The 15,394-nt window shown below is 46.1% G+C and overlaps 1 protein-coding gene across 2 annotated transcripts in view; it reads right to left on the bottom strand.

The window, feature by feature from the left end:
• Window positions 1–15,394, bottom strand: part of OTOA (otoancorin) — a 63,524-nt gene that overhangs the window by 20,572 nt on the left and 27,558 nt on the right. For both annotated transcript variants that reach the window (XM_054042150.1, XM_054042151.1), the window contains 3 exons: window positions 7,979–8,169; window positions 4,965–5,058; window positions 3,534–3,663 (listed from right to left, as the gene is read on the bottom strand). In XM_054042150.1, the coding sequence (XP_053898125.1) occupies window positions 3,534–3,663; window positions 4,965–5,058; window positions 7,979–8,169 (415 nt within the window). The remainder of the gene's footprint in view (window positions 1–3,533; window positions 3,664–4,964; window positions 5,059–7,978; window positions 8,170–15,394) is intronic.

The following is a 15,394-nucleotide window of genomic DNA, read 5'->3' as shown; positions in this document are numbered from 1 at the left end:
ATGTGAGAGAAATGCAATACTTATGTCAAGCATGTTGTTGAAGTGCCAAGAATTAGGAAAACACAGAAAGGGATGCTTATTTACAATAGAAATGTTTGGTCTGCCAAATTGTATTGGTCAAATATCTGATACAAGGGCGGATTCTGCTTCTTTTTTATTGTGCATTTTGACAAACTCTATAGGCTTAATATCTCTGATACTGATGCAAGGGAGAGCCTAGCATCCTAACATGGTCTCTTATTAGCCACTCTCCTGCCCCTAATTTAGGAAACGATTGTACAATCATTATCTAAACCAAACAATCTCAGAATATCTTCAGATTTGGCCATCCCCAGTAAAAAGCAGAACTCCACAGATGCTGCCTCTGAGCTGAGCTTCCTGAGCTAAACAAATTAAAGCAAGGAGGTACAAAATAGCTTTGTACTTTGAAAGGAAGCAGAGGCAAGATTTATTTGAATAAAATACAACTGCGGCAGTGGGTAGAACCCTGAGAAGGATGAATCTGTGGGCAAACGGAAAAGCTGTTTGGCTTCTGCTGTACCAGGAGACATCACTGCTTTCCCTTTGTCCACAGTAGAAACTGGCCTCTTGTAAAGCTAGATTGTTTCACTTTCCTCCACTGCAAAAGGTCAGCTTTTCTTATGTAAATGTTGCCCATGCAGAGACAATACAGTTCCATGCCCTTGTCATGAAAACCTAATGTTTTTGGTCCCTGGAAAAAACCTTGAGTTCATTTCTTGTAACACACCAGCTCCGCTGGCAAGTTTGCAGATGTGAGTATTCATTACAATCCTGGCAGCATTTCCTGTGTCTGATGCTGCTTCATTCTTGTTGTTGCTATAATCAGATTTCACACTGATCAAGCATGAATGGGGCAGAGATGTGAAAATGCTTAGATCTGAACATACACAATAGCATTTCATGACGCTGAGCTAGGAGACCTAGTCAGCTCTGCCACTGCTTCACTGAGAGACCTGGGGTGAATCACTTAATCTCTTTGCCTCGGATCTCCTCTCTGTAAAAAGTGGTCATAGGACACTCACTTTTATTTTAAATAATATTACTGAAGTTTGAGGAGCAACATTAGATCAGTGAAATCCTGAGGGTGTTTCCATAATAATCCTGTTTTTCAGGGATTTAGAAGTCAGTCACTGTAACAGGGTGGCTTCACCCTTTAATGGCTGGAGGCCTGGGACCAACCAATCCTACTTACAAAGTAGACACTCCTGAGCTCTCTAAAGAGCAGTAGGAATCTGCAAGAGGAGGGATGCTCAGGGAGAAACAAGCAGAATCAGTTGCTGTTGGGAGCAAGAAGGCTCCAGCAAGGAACCCTGAGTTTTCAGGGAACGGGCTCTAGGCAGGGAAGGCTTGCAAGGCACCCAGCAGGAAGACTGGAGCAGAAGCTTGATGGGGATTTGAGAACTTTTATTTTGAAATGTTAGGTTAATAAATCCAGCCATAGGAAGGAGTGTGCTGAATTTAATAGGAGTTTGTGTGTGTTTAAGAATCCTCTTGAAGGGGGAAATTGGGGCAAGGTGCCTGCAGAACAACTTCAGACCAAAAAGGGGACACTAGGGAGGCAGCTGACCTGGTGACAGTCATAAAACTTCACTTCTGGCTGAAACTTGCTATATGAGCTCTCTATAAACTGTGTATGATTATGTTGCAGAACTTCATTAAAATTAATTCAGGCTTGCTTTCTTGTGGGTGTCTGATGACAGCACAAACTCTCCACTTCAAGCCTCCCCCCAGCCAAATTATTCATACTTGTTGAAGAATGAAAGGCCTCTGCAGCACTGGAGCACCAAGATGGCCTTTGGTGGGGAGCGTGGCAGCACTGGGGGGCTCTGCATTGGCTGCTCGTTGCCCGTGAATGCAGAGGGAGCCAGTGAGGTGAGCCAGAGTGGCTTCTGGATCCATGTTACTCATACACTTTAAGGTCAGAAAGGACCATCATGATGATCTAATCTGACCTCCTGAACATTGCAGGCCACAGAAGTTCACCCATCCACTTCTGTAATAGACCCCTAACTTCTGACTGAGTTACTGAAGTCCTCAAATTATGGTTTAAAGACTTCAAGTTACAGAGAATTCACCATTTACACTAGTTTAAACCTGCAAGTGACCTGTGCGCCATGCTGCAGAGGAGGGCGAAACCCCCCCCCCCCCCCGGGTCTCTGCCAATCTGATCCCAGGGAAAATTCCTTCCCAACCCCAAATACAGCAATCAGTTAGATCCTAAGCATGTGGGCAAGACCCACCAGGCAGATACCTGGGAAAGAATTCTCTGTAGTAACTCAGAGCCCTCCCCATTTAGTGTCCTATCACCAGCAGCTGGGGATATTTGCTACTGGCAGTTGTAGCAGTCCCATCAAACCATCCATTCCATGATCTTATCAAGATCAGTCTTGAAGCCAGTTAGGTTTTTTGCCCTCCACTGCTCCCCTTGGGAGGCTGTTCCAGAACTCCACTCCTCTGATGGTTAAAAACCTTCACCTAATTTTGAGCCTAAACTTGTTGATGTCCAGTTTATAGCCATTTGTTCTTATGTCCACAATGGCACCTAACTCCTCTCCCTCCCTGGTATTTATCCCTCTGATGTATTTATAGAGAGCAATCATATCTCCCCTCAGCCTGCTAGTTTAGGTAATTCAAAAACACTATAGAGCTCCATGAAAGGTTGGGGTCTATACTATATTAAACAAAGAACACAGGGTTAAGCTTTCAAAGATGCAAAAGGCAGGTAGGCACCCAACTCACAGTGAAAACACTGGGTGCCTAATCCACATTTATGCCTTTGAACATCTACCCAATAGCAGGAGCAGATATGTCTTGCAGTCCATTAGACTACATAGTTTAAATATTCTCCCTGGGTCATTGCAAGGGTGATCTTTTAAATTGTCAGAGGCTACAATGTAGCTATATACTCACATATAATCAAAGTATGTGTAATAAATACATGGGATAGACTTCATTTGGCAGAAGAGTTTCTGATAAGCAAACAATTGTGTTTTTCCTAAAATTTATTTTCATCTGTAGCAACCCATATAGTCAGTTTAGACAGACCACAGTACACTGTTGTCACATTTAGAACAGCTGAGTCAACATATACTAATGTCTGATAAAGGATTAACTGGGCAGCATCTTTTGGCTCAACATTTTGGCTCTCTGCTGTCTTTCTATTCATGAAACTTTCACTTATACTACAAGCAAAGCAAAATAATTCTAAGATGCAAAATCTGTAGGCAACCAGACGTGTTTCAGCACTTGTTTAGCAGTGTATTTTTAATGGAGTAAAGCATTTCATTAGTTGATCATTAAAAAAGATAAGCATGTTAATGGTGAAAGTCTTTGCTCTAATGTTTCTAAAAGACTGAACCTCTTTAAAATACTTGGCATTTTGCTTTTTCTACTGCTTCTCAAAATGCATTTGACAACAAAGAGACCATTCAGGTTGCAGCAACATAGTCAAAAATGTCACCACTGTCAATCCAACACATTGACGTTGGACAGGTACCCAGTGAAATACTCACCAGTTGTGGGGTCAGATGCTCTAATGCTAGTACTGGAGTTGCGAATAGATTCAAATATAGCAGACAGAAACTCTTCAGGTAGAGATGCTGGCCGAGCCATCTTTGCTATTTGTAAAATTGTATTTGGGAACTTAAAGAGGAGAGATAAAAGCAATAAGACATTTTCAGAACTCCCTCCCATTTGAAACAAAGCAGTTAGGATGTGACAAGGGGCAAGAGCACTGCCTAGGCTCCAGTGAACAAACAGTTAACCACAACTCAGAACCCCTTTTTCTTTTGTTACAGGAGTTCAGGGGAAAGGACTGTAAATTGGCTCCTTGAAGATAGAAGGACCATGATTTGGGGGAGGCTCCTTTTACATAAGCCCATGACTGGCATGAACCACAGGCTGGAGGGAGTTTTCAATAACACTTCTTGCTGATTTCAAACTTGTTTTGATTTCTGGTTAAACTTTATCCCTTGAGAAAACCCCCTTCCTGACTGCACCCTTGTCTGGCTTCTCCAGAATAAATCAATCAGATTACACAGATATATAAAGATCACAAGATTATAAAAATGAGGGACGGAAAAGAAACCACTTAGTTCACCACCTGTGAGAGCAGGATATAGTCCCACATTAGATATTACTGATACTACACTGGCTTTTAGCCCAAGGCCCAAAGGTATAAATCGTCATCTGCCTATATAACTCACACGGTGGGTGAGGTAATATCTTTTATAAGACAAATTTCTCTCACCAACAGGAGTTGGTCCAATAAAAGATATTACCTCACCCACTGTCTCTCTCTTCTATCCTGGTACCAACAAGGCTACAACTACACTACATACATAGTTCATAGTATGCTCCCACTGTTAATAATGGGTTAGGAAGTGTTTAAATCCAAGTAAGGTAACTCTTCACATTTTGATAGCATGATGGGGAGCAGGGAACATTGCACTGTATGAAGCTTTGAAAGCATGACAGGTTGTGTACAGATCCATAAATATATAATCTCTTCCTGTATAACAATGTGCACTTATCTATGTACAAGTACAGATAACTCTTTAGATTATGGGCTAAATACCAGGAGTTTTGACTGAGTAAGGAATGCAGGACTGGGCAAAAATATTTACAAGGTTCCTTGCAAGTAGAATTAAACCTGGACCAGTGCAACCCATTAGGCGACCTAGGCGGTCGCCTAGGGCACTACAATTTGGGGCGCGGCGACTGCGGTGGTATTTCAGCAGCGGGTCCTTCCGCCGTCTCTGTGGGGGGCGGCATTTCGGGGCGGGACCTTCCGCCGCCTAGGGCGGCAGAAAAGCTGGCAGCGCTCCTGATTAAACACCCACTAAGTACTGGAATGCATGTATTTTAAATTGAATTACAACATTTACTATAGTAAAGCTTTAAAATGATCTTCTAGAATCTTAAAAATTAAAATGAGAAGATACCTTTTCAGCAAGGACCGTTAATTCATCTTTTGACAAAAGAGCTACGAATGGTCCAATATCCTGTGTTGTTTGAGCCGTCCAGTTCTCTGGGATGCTGAGAATTTTTTTTGGAAAATTATACACAAAATACCAAATGCCTGCAATACCACCCTGACTCATAATAGTACTAAATCTGCATGCGTGTCTTATAGCGTATACAGTCGCAAAGATAGATGCCTCTTTACCGAAGTGACATTTTGGGTTTTAACATCAGATCACATTTTCCTGGAATTCCTTGATTTATGGTGAATCTACAAAGCTGTCTCCAGGGCCACCCGGGGAGGGGGGGGGGGGGAGGGGCAAGTAGGGCAATTTGCTTCAGGCCCCACAGGGGCCCCCACAAGAATATAGTATTCTATAGTATTGCAACTTTTTTTTATGGAAGGGGCCCCTGAAATTGCTTTGTCCCAGGCCCCCTGAATCCTCTGGGCGACCCTGGCTGTCTCTCCCTCCTTAGTCAGAGAGTGCTTTCCACCCTCTTTGTACATCTCTCTCAGTATTTATTGCATGCCTATTACCATAATATCTGATGAAGGATGCATCTCCCTCCTTTTAAAAACTCTGTTATTTTTCATTATAACAGTCTATCATATTACACAGCACCAAAAGTGAGTTAGGAACTTTATAAACAAAAATAGACACAGTTCCTTTCCCACAGAGCTTACACTAAGGACCCAAGCCTCCAAATAGTTAACTACCTGAGTAACTTTACTCACATGCTTAAATATTGGCAGGATTAGCCCCTAAAAGTACACAGGCCTGATTTTAAGAGGTAACGAGCATCTGCCACTTCCTTTGACTTCAGTGGGTGCTCAGCTCCTCTGAACATCAAGCCATATACATTACAAACGGCAGTGTCTTGCTTACTCTGGAAAGATAAAGATTATTAATACACAGGCCCTGGAAACTAACCAGAGATTGTGGCAATCTCTTTCTCATAATACTGTCTTTATAAAAGAGGAACGGAAAGCGACAAAAGCAGGCAACAGTGGTAGAGTTAACTATGCATCATTTTAGCTTCATATTTTTCTGTTGTTGTATTTCTTTCTCCTCTGTTGTACTAAGAGTGCATGGAAGGGAGCACTAGGACAAGTCTTGCCCAATGAAAGCCTCTGTTGTTTTTATAATTCTATAAATGAATTCTAGAAATATGTACATCCTGCATCTCTAGAAATGATGTTCTGAACTATTCATTAGAACGTTGGTACTTTTTGCAGTTAAAGTTCAATTCTACGAGATGCTGAGTGCCCTCAACTCACTACAGCAGTGCTCAGTACCTTGCATGATTGTGTCCTTAGATACTAAACTGACTGATGTTAATCCACACAACCAGCTAGTTGGCAAGGAAAATAGCTGCACTGCTAATGTTCAGCCTAAAATTTTTTGTAAACGACAGTAGTTTGATTAACAAATCCATTACAAATGTTTTGGACGTTCATAGAAGGTATTTTATTTTGGAGTCTAGGATTTGACCTGTTATCAGGATGCTTGACTATATAAGAATGTTACCCAATGAAATATACCAAGACATGTTAGTGCAATGAGGCACAGTACATTAGCCTGAATGTGTGCCAAGATTGAAAAGTGCACTGGCATTATATTTTAAAAGCTGAAAAAACCCAGTTTTCAGTAAAACTGACATTCAACTTACATTTGAAAAATAAAATCATTTTTAATACTTTCTTTAATATATTCAGTTCCAAGCACTTCATTACCAGAAAAATACTAACATTTTGGAGGAAATTCAAAGAAGAGCAACAAAAAATAATCAGCAGTCTCAAGTGACTGAATAGAAGGGGAAAAGATTGCATGCAAAGCTTAGTTAAGTGATGACTAAGGAGCAGTGATTTTGTCTTCAGGCTCTGCCTTCAAACATGAGATTCTTCCAAAGGGAACAAGAGACCACAAGAGAGAAATTGTGTATTCCTATAATGTGGGGATTTGGGATAGTTTTCTTTGCATAACTGATATATGAGTTAGGTTCAAATTAGTCTTCTAGTATGACAACTATGAATTAACATTAGTGGGGCTCACACTTTGTTGCTTCTTTAAACTGCACTAATTGCACACACTTGGGGCTCCCCTTGCATCTCACTACTCCCCCTCCCCCACAAGCTTTCTGTGTGCTACCCTCCCGGTCCCCTCTGTTCCCTTCTATTTGGCATCAGGGACTTGCTGCAGCCTCCCAACCCCTCTCTCATACCAGGAGCTCTGCATGCCCCCCCCCCCCCATTCTCTCCTCTCCCTATTCCAAGGTTTCCTTCTCCCCCAATGCCAGAGGCTGACTCTGTGCACCCCATTCCCTCCTTCCACCCATACTAGGGTCTTCCATTCTCCCCCCGCCAGGGAATCTGTATGTCCCCCACTCTCCATGCTCCCGCCCCATGTCAGGGGCTCTGTGTGAAACCCCATTCCACCCATGCCAGGAGCCCTGTGCTCCCCTCCCATTCCTGGGACTCCGTGTGCCCCCTCCTTCTCCCACCCTTCTTATTTCTCTTCTTTATGTCCAGAAGGTAAGTCATTCAGTGCCAACATGTTCAACTCTATTGGGAGGATAAGCAGAGATGAGCAGGGATATTGTTATTCTAGAAGACATTAACTGGTGCCATCAACCAATTCAGATCTTTACAATTCCAGAGGTGCTTGAAGCTGGGACTCTGATGAACAGAGGGCAGGGCCTCTCTGCACCTTCCATTTTCCCCCTTCCAATTTTCCACTTCCCCCAAAAATCAATAGGGTTCTGCCCATTGGTTCCTAGAACATTCTCTGAAATGTTGGAACTGATGCATGATTCAAAAGTTATCATATTATAGGCAAACAGAGAAATGTCATCAGTTGAGTGTAGGGCCTTGCAAATTCAGACAAGTACCTAGGGTTAGGATTTTTCAAATGCAGGTTGTTTTGGACAAAGCAAATGGTGAGTTTTTATATGGATTAACCCCAGCAAAAGAAAAACTGCATGTCTAATATCTTACCCATATAACTCAGTAAGTTTGTATTTAATTTCAGTCTTTTGTTCATGGCTGAGCTGTCGGCAGAATCTGAATTGGTGAAGGGCTATTGCCATGGCCCGCAGGGATATTCCATCGCGTATAATTGCTGGAGGTAAATGGCAGATTAGATTTCCAAGAATGTCCACGTCATATTCATCACTGATGGAACTGTTCTGAAACAAAGAGGCCAAAGTTGATGTGTTTCCCTCACTGGTAAAGTTAATACCAGGTATTGTACTGCGCAGCCTGGGAGTTTCCATTAGAAGTCTAGTTACAGACTGCTGAACTGAATTCACTTTGGGCCAGTGGTGCACTAGCACTGGGGCTCCCCTACTATGAGCTGAAATCACAAAAGAGCTGAAATCACTGAGGCGGTGTTAACTAGTGGGGGAGCCTGAAGCTATAATGCTAAGCGGCTGGCAGAGCAGCTAGCAGAGTGGAGCCTTGTGGGACGGTTGGAGTGGCGCTGAGCGACTCACAGGTCGGTGAGTGGAGCGGCTGGAGGAGCAGCTAACAGAACAGAGCCTTGTGGGAGCGGCCCAAGGGACGGCTGGAGTGGAGCGGAGCGGCTCACAGGTCGGTGAGCGGAGCAGCGCGGCGCGGCACGGCTCACAGGTCGGTGAGCGGAGCGGAGCGGGGCGGCTCACAGGTCGGTGAGCGGAGCGGAGCGGGGCGGCTCACAGGTCAGTGAGCGGAGCGGAGGAGGGCGGAGCGGAGCGGCACGGCTCACAGGTCGGTGAGCGGAGCGGAGCAGCTGCCAGAGCAGTTCGTGGGACGGCAGGAGTGGGACTGCGGGTGGAGTGGAGCAGTTCGTGGTGAAGGCTGGGTGGAACCCCACAGAGAAGCAGCCGGTTGGCCTCGGATCACGTAAGGTGCCCCTTAACACCCTGCTCACACCCCCCCCCCCTTTTGAACTCTGGGGCTGCACTGATCAGGGACAGAGACTTTGGGGGGTTGTCGGACTTTTGGGACTTTGGTGATTCTGGGGTCGCTGGTTTCAAGAACCAACAGGAGAGGACACGGCCCAATTTGCTGGGGTGGGTCTTCGCTCATGGTTTGGTCTATGAACTCTAGTTGTGGTGTTTTTCCAATTTAATGCTGATGTCGTTTACCTCATGTTATTAAACATTTTCTGTTACACTCAGACTCCGTGCTTGCGAGAGGGGAAGTATTGCCTCTTAGAGGCACCCAGGGGGTGGTATGTAATTGTCCCAGGTCACTGGGTGGGGGCTCGAGCTGGTTTTGCACTGTGTTATTGAAGCGGAACCCCTAGATACAGAACCCGGCCCTTGTTGCTGCCAACTTAGATGGGCAGAAGGGTTACATAATTATTAAATAAATCAACTGGAATATAAATATTGTACCTACATTTCAGTATATAGTATATAGAGCAGTATAAACAAGTCATTGTCTGTATGAAATTTTAATTTGTACTGACTTTGCTAGTGCTTTTTATGTAGCTTGTTGTAAAAGTAGGCAAATATCTAGATCAGTGGTCTACAACCTTTTTACGCAGAAGGTCACTGTTTGAATTTAAGTGCAACCCAGGATCTACCCCACCCCTTCCCCAAAGCCCTGCCCCGCTCACTCCATCCCCCCCATCTCTGTTGCTCGCTCTCCCCCACCCTCAGTCACTTTCACCGGGCTAGGGCAGGGGGTGAGGGTTTGGGGCTGGGGCCAAGGGGTTCGGAGTGTGGGAGGGGGCTCCGGGCTGAGCCTGGGGCTGTGGGTTGGGGTGCAGGAAGGAGTGTGGAGTGCAAGCTCTGTCCAATAAATATTGAACCAAGCAAAACAACAAGCATAGTTCTCAATTAGAGCAAAATCCTGCCCCCTCCTCCATATCCACTGAACACCCACGATGCAGCAAAACTGGTGCAGCTCTGCCATATGGAGACCAGGGAGCAAGGTTTCCTGGAGTCTGTGCTGGAATGGGTGGGCACAAACCCTGAGTGCCACATAGGGTGACCAGAGAGCAAGTGTGAAAAATCAGGACAGGGGGTGGGGGGTAATAGGAACCTATATAAAAGAGAGAGACCCAGAAATTGGGACTGTCTCTATAAAATCGGGACATCTGGTCACCCTAGTGCCACAGAGCCTTCCTCTGCAGGGTCTCTCCCTGCATGTCATTGCACTGAGGTTTATGGTGCAGAGCAGTACTATGTGACGGGATGAGCATCTGCTGCTACATGGATCAACCAGCCGATTTCCCTCATACAGCAAGGATGCAATAGCAGCAGGACTGTTACAGCCTCAAGGTTTACAGCAGCAGTCACAGAACAGTGCTGATGCAACTGGGAGAAAAGACCGTCCATTTCCCTCTCCTGGGGAATAGCCTGTGCCTGGTACAGCTGCTCAGGATCGGCAAAGGTTGGAGAAACAGGATATGTTTCTTGGTGTAAAAACTTTCCAAGTCTGTGCTGTCCTCACCAACTCAATGCATGCGGCAATGGCTTCTCACGCGAACACTTTGACCACGCAGGGGACTGAATATAGCTTTTAAGAAAGGTTTACGTCATGGACGGAGAACAATAAAAATCATTGGGAAGAAGAGAACGTAAGAGGCTAACAGCGGGAGTTTGCCTGGGAGCTGTCCGAGAGGAGGTACGCTAAGTGCTGCATTAGGGGGGCTGTGTTGGGGAGTATCTGAGTGTCTGCTGCTGGGACAGTTGGTCAGTTTGACCGTGTGCTTGATTGCTTGCTTGTTTGTTTGAAAAGTGTGAATTGGGAGTGCTTTGTTCCAGCTGGGCCTTGAGTGGGCCTGACTGGTATATAAGGGCAGTCAGCAGCGAACCAGCTGAGCGGCGAACAGCAGAGGCTAACAGCGGGAGTTCGCCTAGGGAGAGCGCACTGAGGCTTTCATCTGCAGGTTTCTCCGAGTAGTTCCTGCAACAGTTGAGGAAGCTCCTAAGAGGACGGTGATATGGAAGGTGAGCGATCAGCTGTTGTAACCTGCACAGGCTGTGCCATGTTTGTCTTTCTTCCGCAGGACAGAAGCGACTTTGTCTGTACAAAGTGCAAGCTGGTCTCCATACTGGAGGAGAAGGTTCGAGGGCTGGAGAAACGAGTATCGACTCTGCGTTGCATAAGGGAAAATGAAGATTTCCTGGACAGACGTCAGGAGATGCTTCTACGGCCGCAATGTTCTGAAGATTCAGAGCAGGCGGAGCAGGGACAGAAGGATTGTGAGGAGGTTTGGCAGCATGTGACCTCCAGAAGAAGAAAGAGGAGCGTCCATGCACCAGCAATGGAGATACAGGTGAGGAATCGTTTCCATGTTCTCTCTACAGGTGCTAATGCGGAGAGTGGACTAGATGGCCCATCTGAGGGAAGGGAGCAGAAGGAGACTCCACCGATTGGAAGGCAAAAGATGCACTGTCCTAGGGATGGGGGTTCCACGACCACCACTCCCAAGAGGAGGAGGAGGGTGGTGGTGGTCGGGGACTCCCTCCTCAGGGGGACTGAGTCATCTATCTGCCGCCCTGACCGGGAAAACCGAGAGGTCTGCTGCTTGCCAGGAGCTAGGATACACGATGTGACGGAGAGACTGCCGAGACTCATCAAGCCCTCGGATCGCTACCCCTTCCTGCTTCTCCACGTGGGCACCAATGATACTGCCAAGAATGACCTTGAGCGGATCACTGCAGACTACGTGGCTCTGGGAAGAAGGATAAAGGAGTTTGAGGCGCAAGTGGTGTTCTCGTCCATCCTCCCTGTGCAAGGAAAAGGCCGGGGTAGAGACCGTCGAATCGTGGAAGTCAACGAATGGCTACGCAGATGGTGTCGGAGAGAAGGCTTTGGATTCTTCGACCATGGGATGGTGTTCCAAGAAGAAGGAGTGCTAGGCAGAGACGGGCTCCACCTAACGAAGAGAGGGAAGAGCATCTTCGCCAGCAGGCTGGCTAACCTAGTGAGGAGGGCTTTAAACTAGGTTCACCGGGGGAAGGAGACCAAAGCCCTGAGGTAAGTGGGGAAATGGGATCCTGGGAGGAAGCACAAGCAGGAGAGCGCAAGAGGGGAGGACTCCTGTCTCATGCTGAGAAAGAGGGACGATCATTGAGTTATCTTAAGTGCCTATACACAAATGCAAGAAGCCTGGGAAACAAGCAGGGAGAACTGGAAGTCCTGGCACAGTCAGGGAACTATGATGTGATTGGAATAACAGAGACTTGGTGGGACAACTCACATGACTGGAGTACTGTCATGGATGGATATAAACTGTTCAGGAAGGACAGGCAGGGCAGAAAAGGTGGGGGAGTTGCGTTGTATGTAAGAGAGGAGTATGACTGCTCAGAGCTCCGGTATGATACTGCAGAAAAACCTGAGAGTCTCTGGATAAAGTTGAGAAGTGGGAGCAACAAGGGTGATGTTGTGGTTGGAGTCTGCTATAGACCACCAGACCAGGGGGATGAGGTGGACGAGGCTTTCTTCTGGCAACTAGCAGAAATTGCTAGATCGCAGGCCCTGGTTCTCATGGGAGACTTTAATCACCCTGATATCTGCTGGGAGAGCAAAACAGCGGTGCACAGGCAATCCAGGAAATTTTTGGAAAGTGTAGGGGACAATTTCCTGGTGCAAGTGCTGGAGGAACCAACTAGGGGCAAAGCTTTTCTTGACCTGCTGCTCACAAACAGAGAAGAACTAGTAGGGGAAGCAAAAGTGGATGGGAACCTGGGAGGCAGTGACCATGACATGGTCGAGTTCAGGATCCTGACACAAGGAAGAAAGGAGAGCAGCAGAATACGGACCCTGGACTTCAGAAAAGCAGACTTTGACTCCCTCAGGGAACAGATGGGCAGGATCCCCTGGGAGAATAACATGAAGGGCAAAGGGGTCCAGGAGAGCTGGCTGTACTTTAAAGAATCCTTATTGAGGTTGCAGGAACAAACCATCCCGATGTGTAGAAAGAATAGTAAATATGGCAGGCGACCAGCTTGGCTAAACAGTGAAATCCTTGCTGATCTTAAATGCAAAAAAGAGGCTTATAAGAAGTGGAAGACTGGACAAATGACCAGGGAGGAGTATAAAAATATTGCTCAGGCGTGCAGGAGTGAAATCAGGAAGGCCAAATCACACTTGGAGTTGCAGTTAGCAAGAGATGTTAAGAGTAACAAGAAGGGTTTCTTCAGGTATGTTAGCAACAAGAAGAAAATCAAGGAAAGTGTGGGCCCCTTACTGAATGAGGGAGGCAACCTAGTGACAGAGGATGTGGAAAAAGCTAATGTACTCAATGATTTTTTTGCCTCTGTCTTCACGCACAAGGTCAGCTCCCAGATTGCTGCACTGGGCAGTACATCATGGGGAGAAGGTGACCAACCCTCTGTGGAGAAAGAAGTGGTTCAGGACTATTTAGAAAAACTGGACGTGCACAAGTCCATGGGGCCGGATGCGCTGCATCCGAGGGTGCTAAAAGAGTTGGCGGGTAAGATTGCAGAGCCATTAGCCATTATTTTTGAAAACTCATGGCGATCGGGGGAGGTCCCAGATGACTGGAAAAAGGCTAATGTAGTGCCCATCTTTAAAAAAGGGAAGAAGGAGGATCCGGGGAACTACAGGCCAGTCAGCCTCACCTCAGTCCCTGGAAAAATCATGGAGCAGGTCCTCAAGGAATCAATTATGAAACATTTAGAGGAGAGGAAAGTGATCAGGAACAGTCAGCATGGATTCACAAAGGGGAAGTCGTGCCTGACTAACCTAATTGCCTTCTATGATGAGATAACTGGCTCTGTGGATGAGGGGAAAGCAGTGGATGTGTTATTTCTTGACTTTAGCAAAGCTTTTGATACGGTCTCCCACAGTATTCTTGCCACCAAGTTAAAGAAGTATGGGCTGGATGAATGGACTGTAAGGTGGATAGAAAGCTGGCTAGATCGTCGGGCTCAACGGGTAGTGATCAATGGCTCCATGTCTAGTTGGCAGCCGGTTTCAAGTGGAGTGCCCCAAGGGTCAGTCCTGGGGCCGGTTTTGTTTAATATCTTTATTAATGATCTGGAGGATGGTGTGGACTGCACTCTCAGCAAGTTTGCAGATGACACTAAACTAGGAGGCGTGGTAGATACACTAGAGGGTAGGGATCGGATACAGAGGGACCTAGACAAATTAGAGGATTGGGCAGAAAAAAACCTGATGAGGTTCAACAAGGACAAGTGCAGAGTCCTGCACTTAGGACGGAAGAATCCCATGCACTGCTACAGACTAGGGACCGAATGGCTAGGTAGCAGTTCTGCTGAAAAGGACCTAGGGGTCACAGTGGACGAGAAGCTGGATATGAGTCAACAGTGTGCTCTTGTTGCCAAGAAGGCTAACGGCATTTTGGGCTGTATAAGTAGGGGCATTGCCAGCAGATCGAGGAACGTGATCGTTCCCCTTTATTCGACATTGGTGAGGCCTCATCTGGAATACTGTGTCCAGTTTTGGGCCCCACACTACAAGAAGGATGTGGAAAAATTGGAAAGAGTCCAGCGGAGGGCAACAAAAATGATTAGGGGTCTGGAGCACATGACTTATGAGGAGAGGCTGAGAGAACTGGGATTGTTTAGTCTCCAGAAGAGAAGAATGAGGGGGGATTTGATAGCAGCCTTCAACTACCTGAAGGGGGGTTCCAAAGAGGATGGAGCTCGGCTGTTCTCAGTGGTGGCAGATGACAGAACAAGGAGCAATGGTCTCAAGTTGCAGTGGGGGAGGTCCAGGTTGGATATCAGGAAAAACTATTTCACTAGGAGGGTGGTGAAACACTGGAATGCGTTACCTAGGGAGGTGGTGGAGTCTCCTTCCTTGGAGGTTTTTAAGGCCCGGCTTGACAAAGCCCTGGCTGGGATGATTTAGCTGGGAATTGGTCCTGCTTTGAGCAGGGGGTTGGACTAGATGACCTCTTGAGGTCCCTTCCAACTCTGATATTCTATGATTCTATGATTCTAAGTATTTGTACAGTTTAGAAGAGAACACAGCTGGATAGATACTGATATGCTTATAAGAAATACAGTACTAGCTACAACAGAGAGGAACAAGCAGGAAATAGAGGCTTTATTTTGCTTTAAATCAGAGTGAAGGAATTGTATTTGTTGAGCTAAACAGCTTTAACCCATAAAGCAGCATTAGCAATAATCCCTCTGAGCTGTACTGAAAACAACTCTGCAAAACCAGGGAGTTGCATGAATTTTTGGCCCTTTGCAGCCATTTGACCTTTGTTCTGAACAAACAGGCAGGCTGCTAAGCCAGTATCTACAGTCTGCTATGGGGCTTACATGGTCCAGAACATCAGACATATTTTGCACTAGCGTGGTCCTAAGACTAGAGTGGACTAATGCGTGGCTCCACTGGAATTTCTACAAGGCAATTTCGCTTACTCCTTAAATATAAATGCCTCTTTTTTTCAGCACATGTAGACATGGACCCAATTCT

This window comes from Malaclemys terrapin, chromosome 10 (assembly GCF_027887155.1).
Source record: "Malaclemys terrapin pileata isolate rMalTer1 chromosome 10, rMalTer1.hap1, whole genome shotgun sequence".
In the NCBI taxonomy this organism is placed as follows: Eukaryota; Metazoa; Chordata; order Testudines; family Emydidae; genus Malaclemys; species Malaclemys terrapin.
The sequence above is the reverse complement of the archived record's forward strand: the minus strand, read 5'-3'. Positions and strand labels throughout refer to the sequence as shown.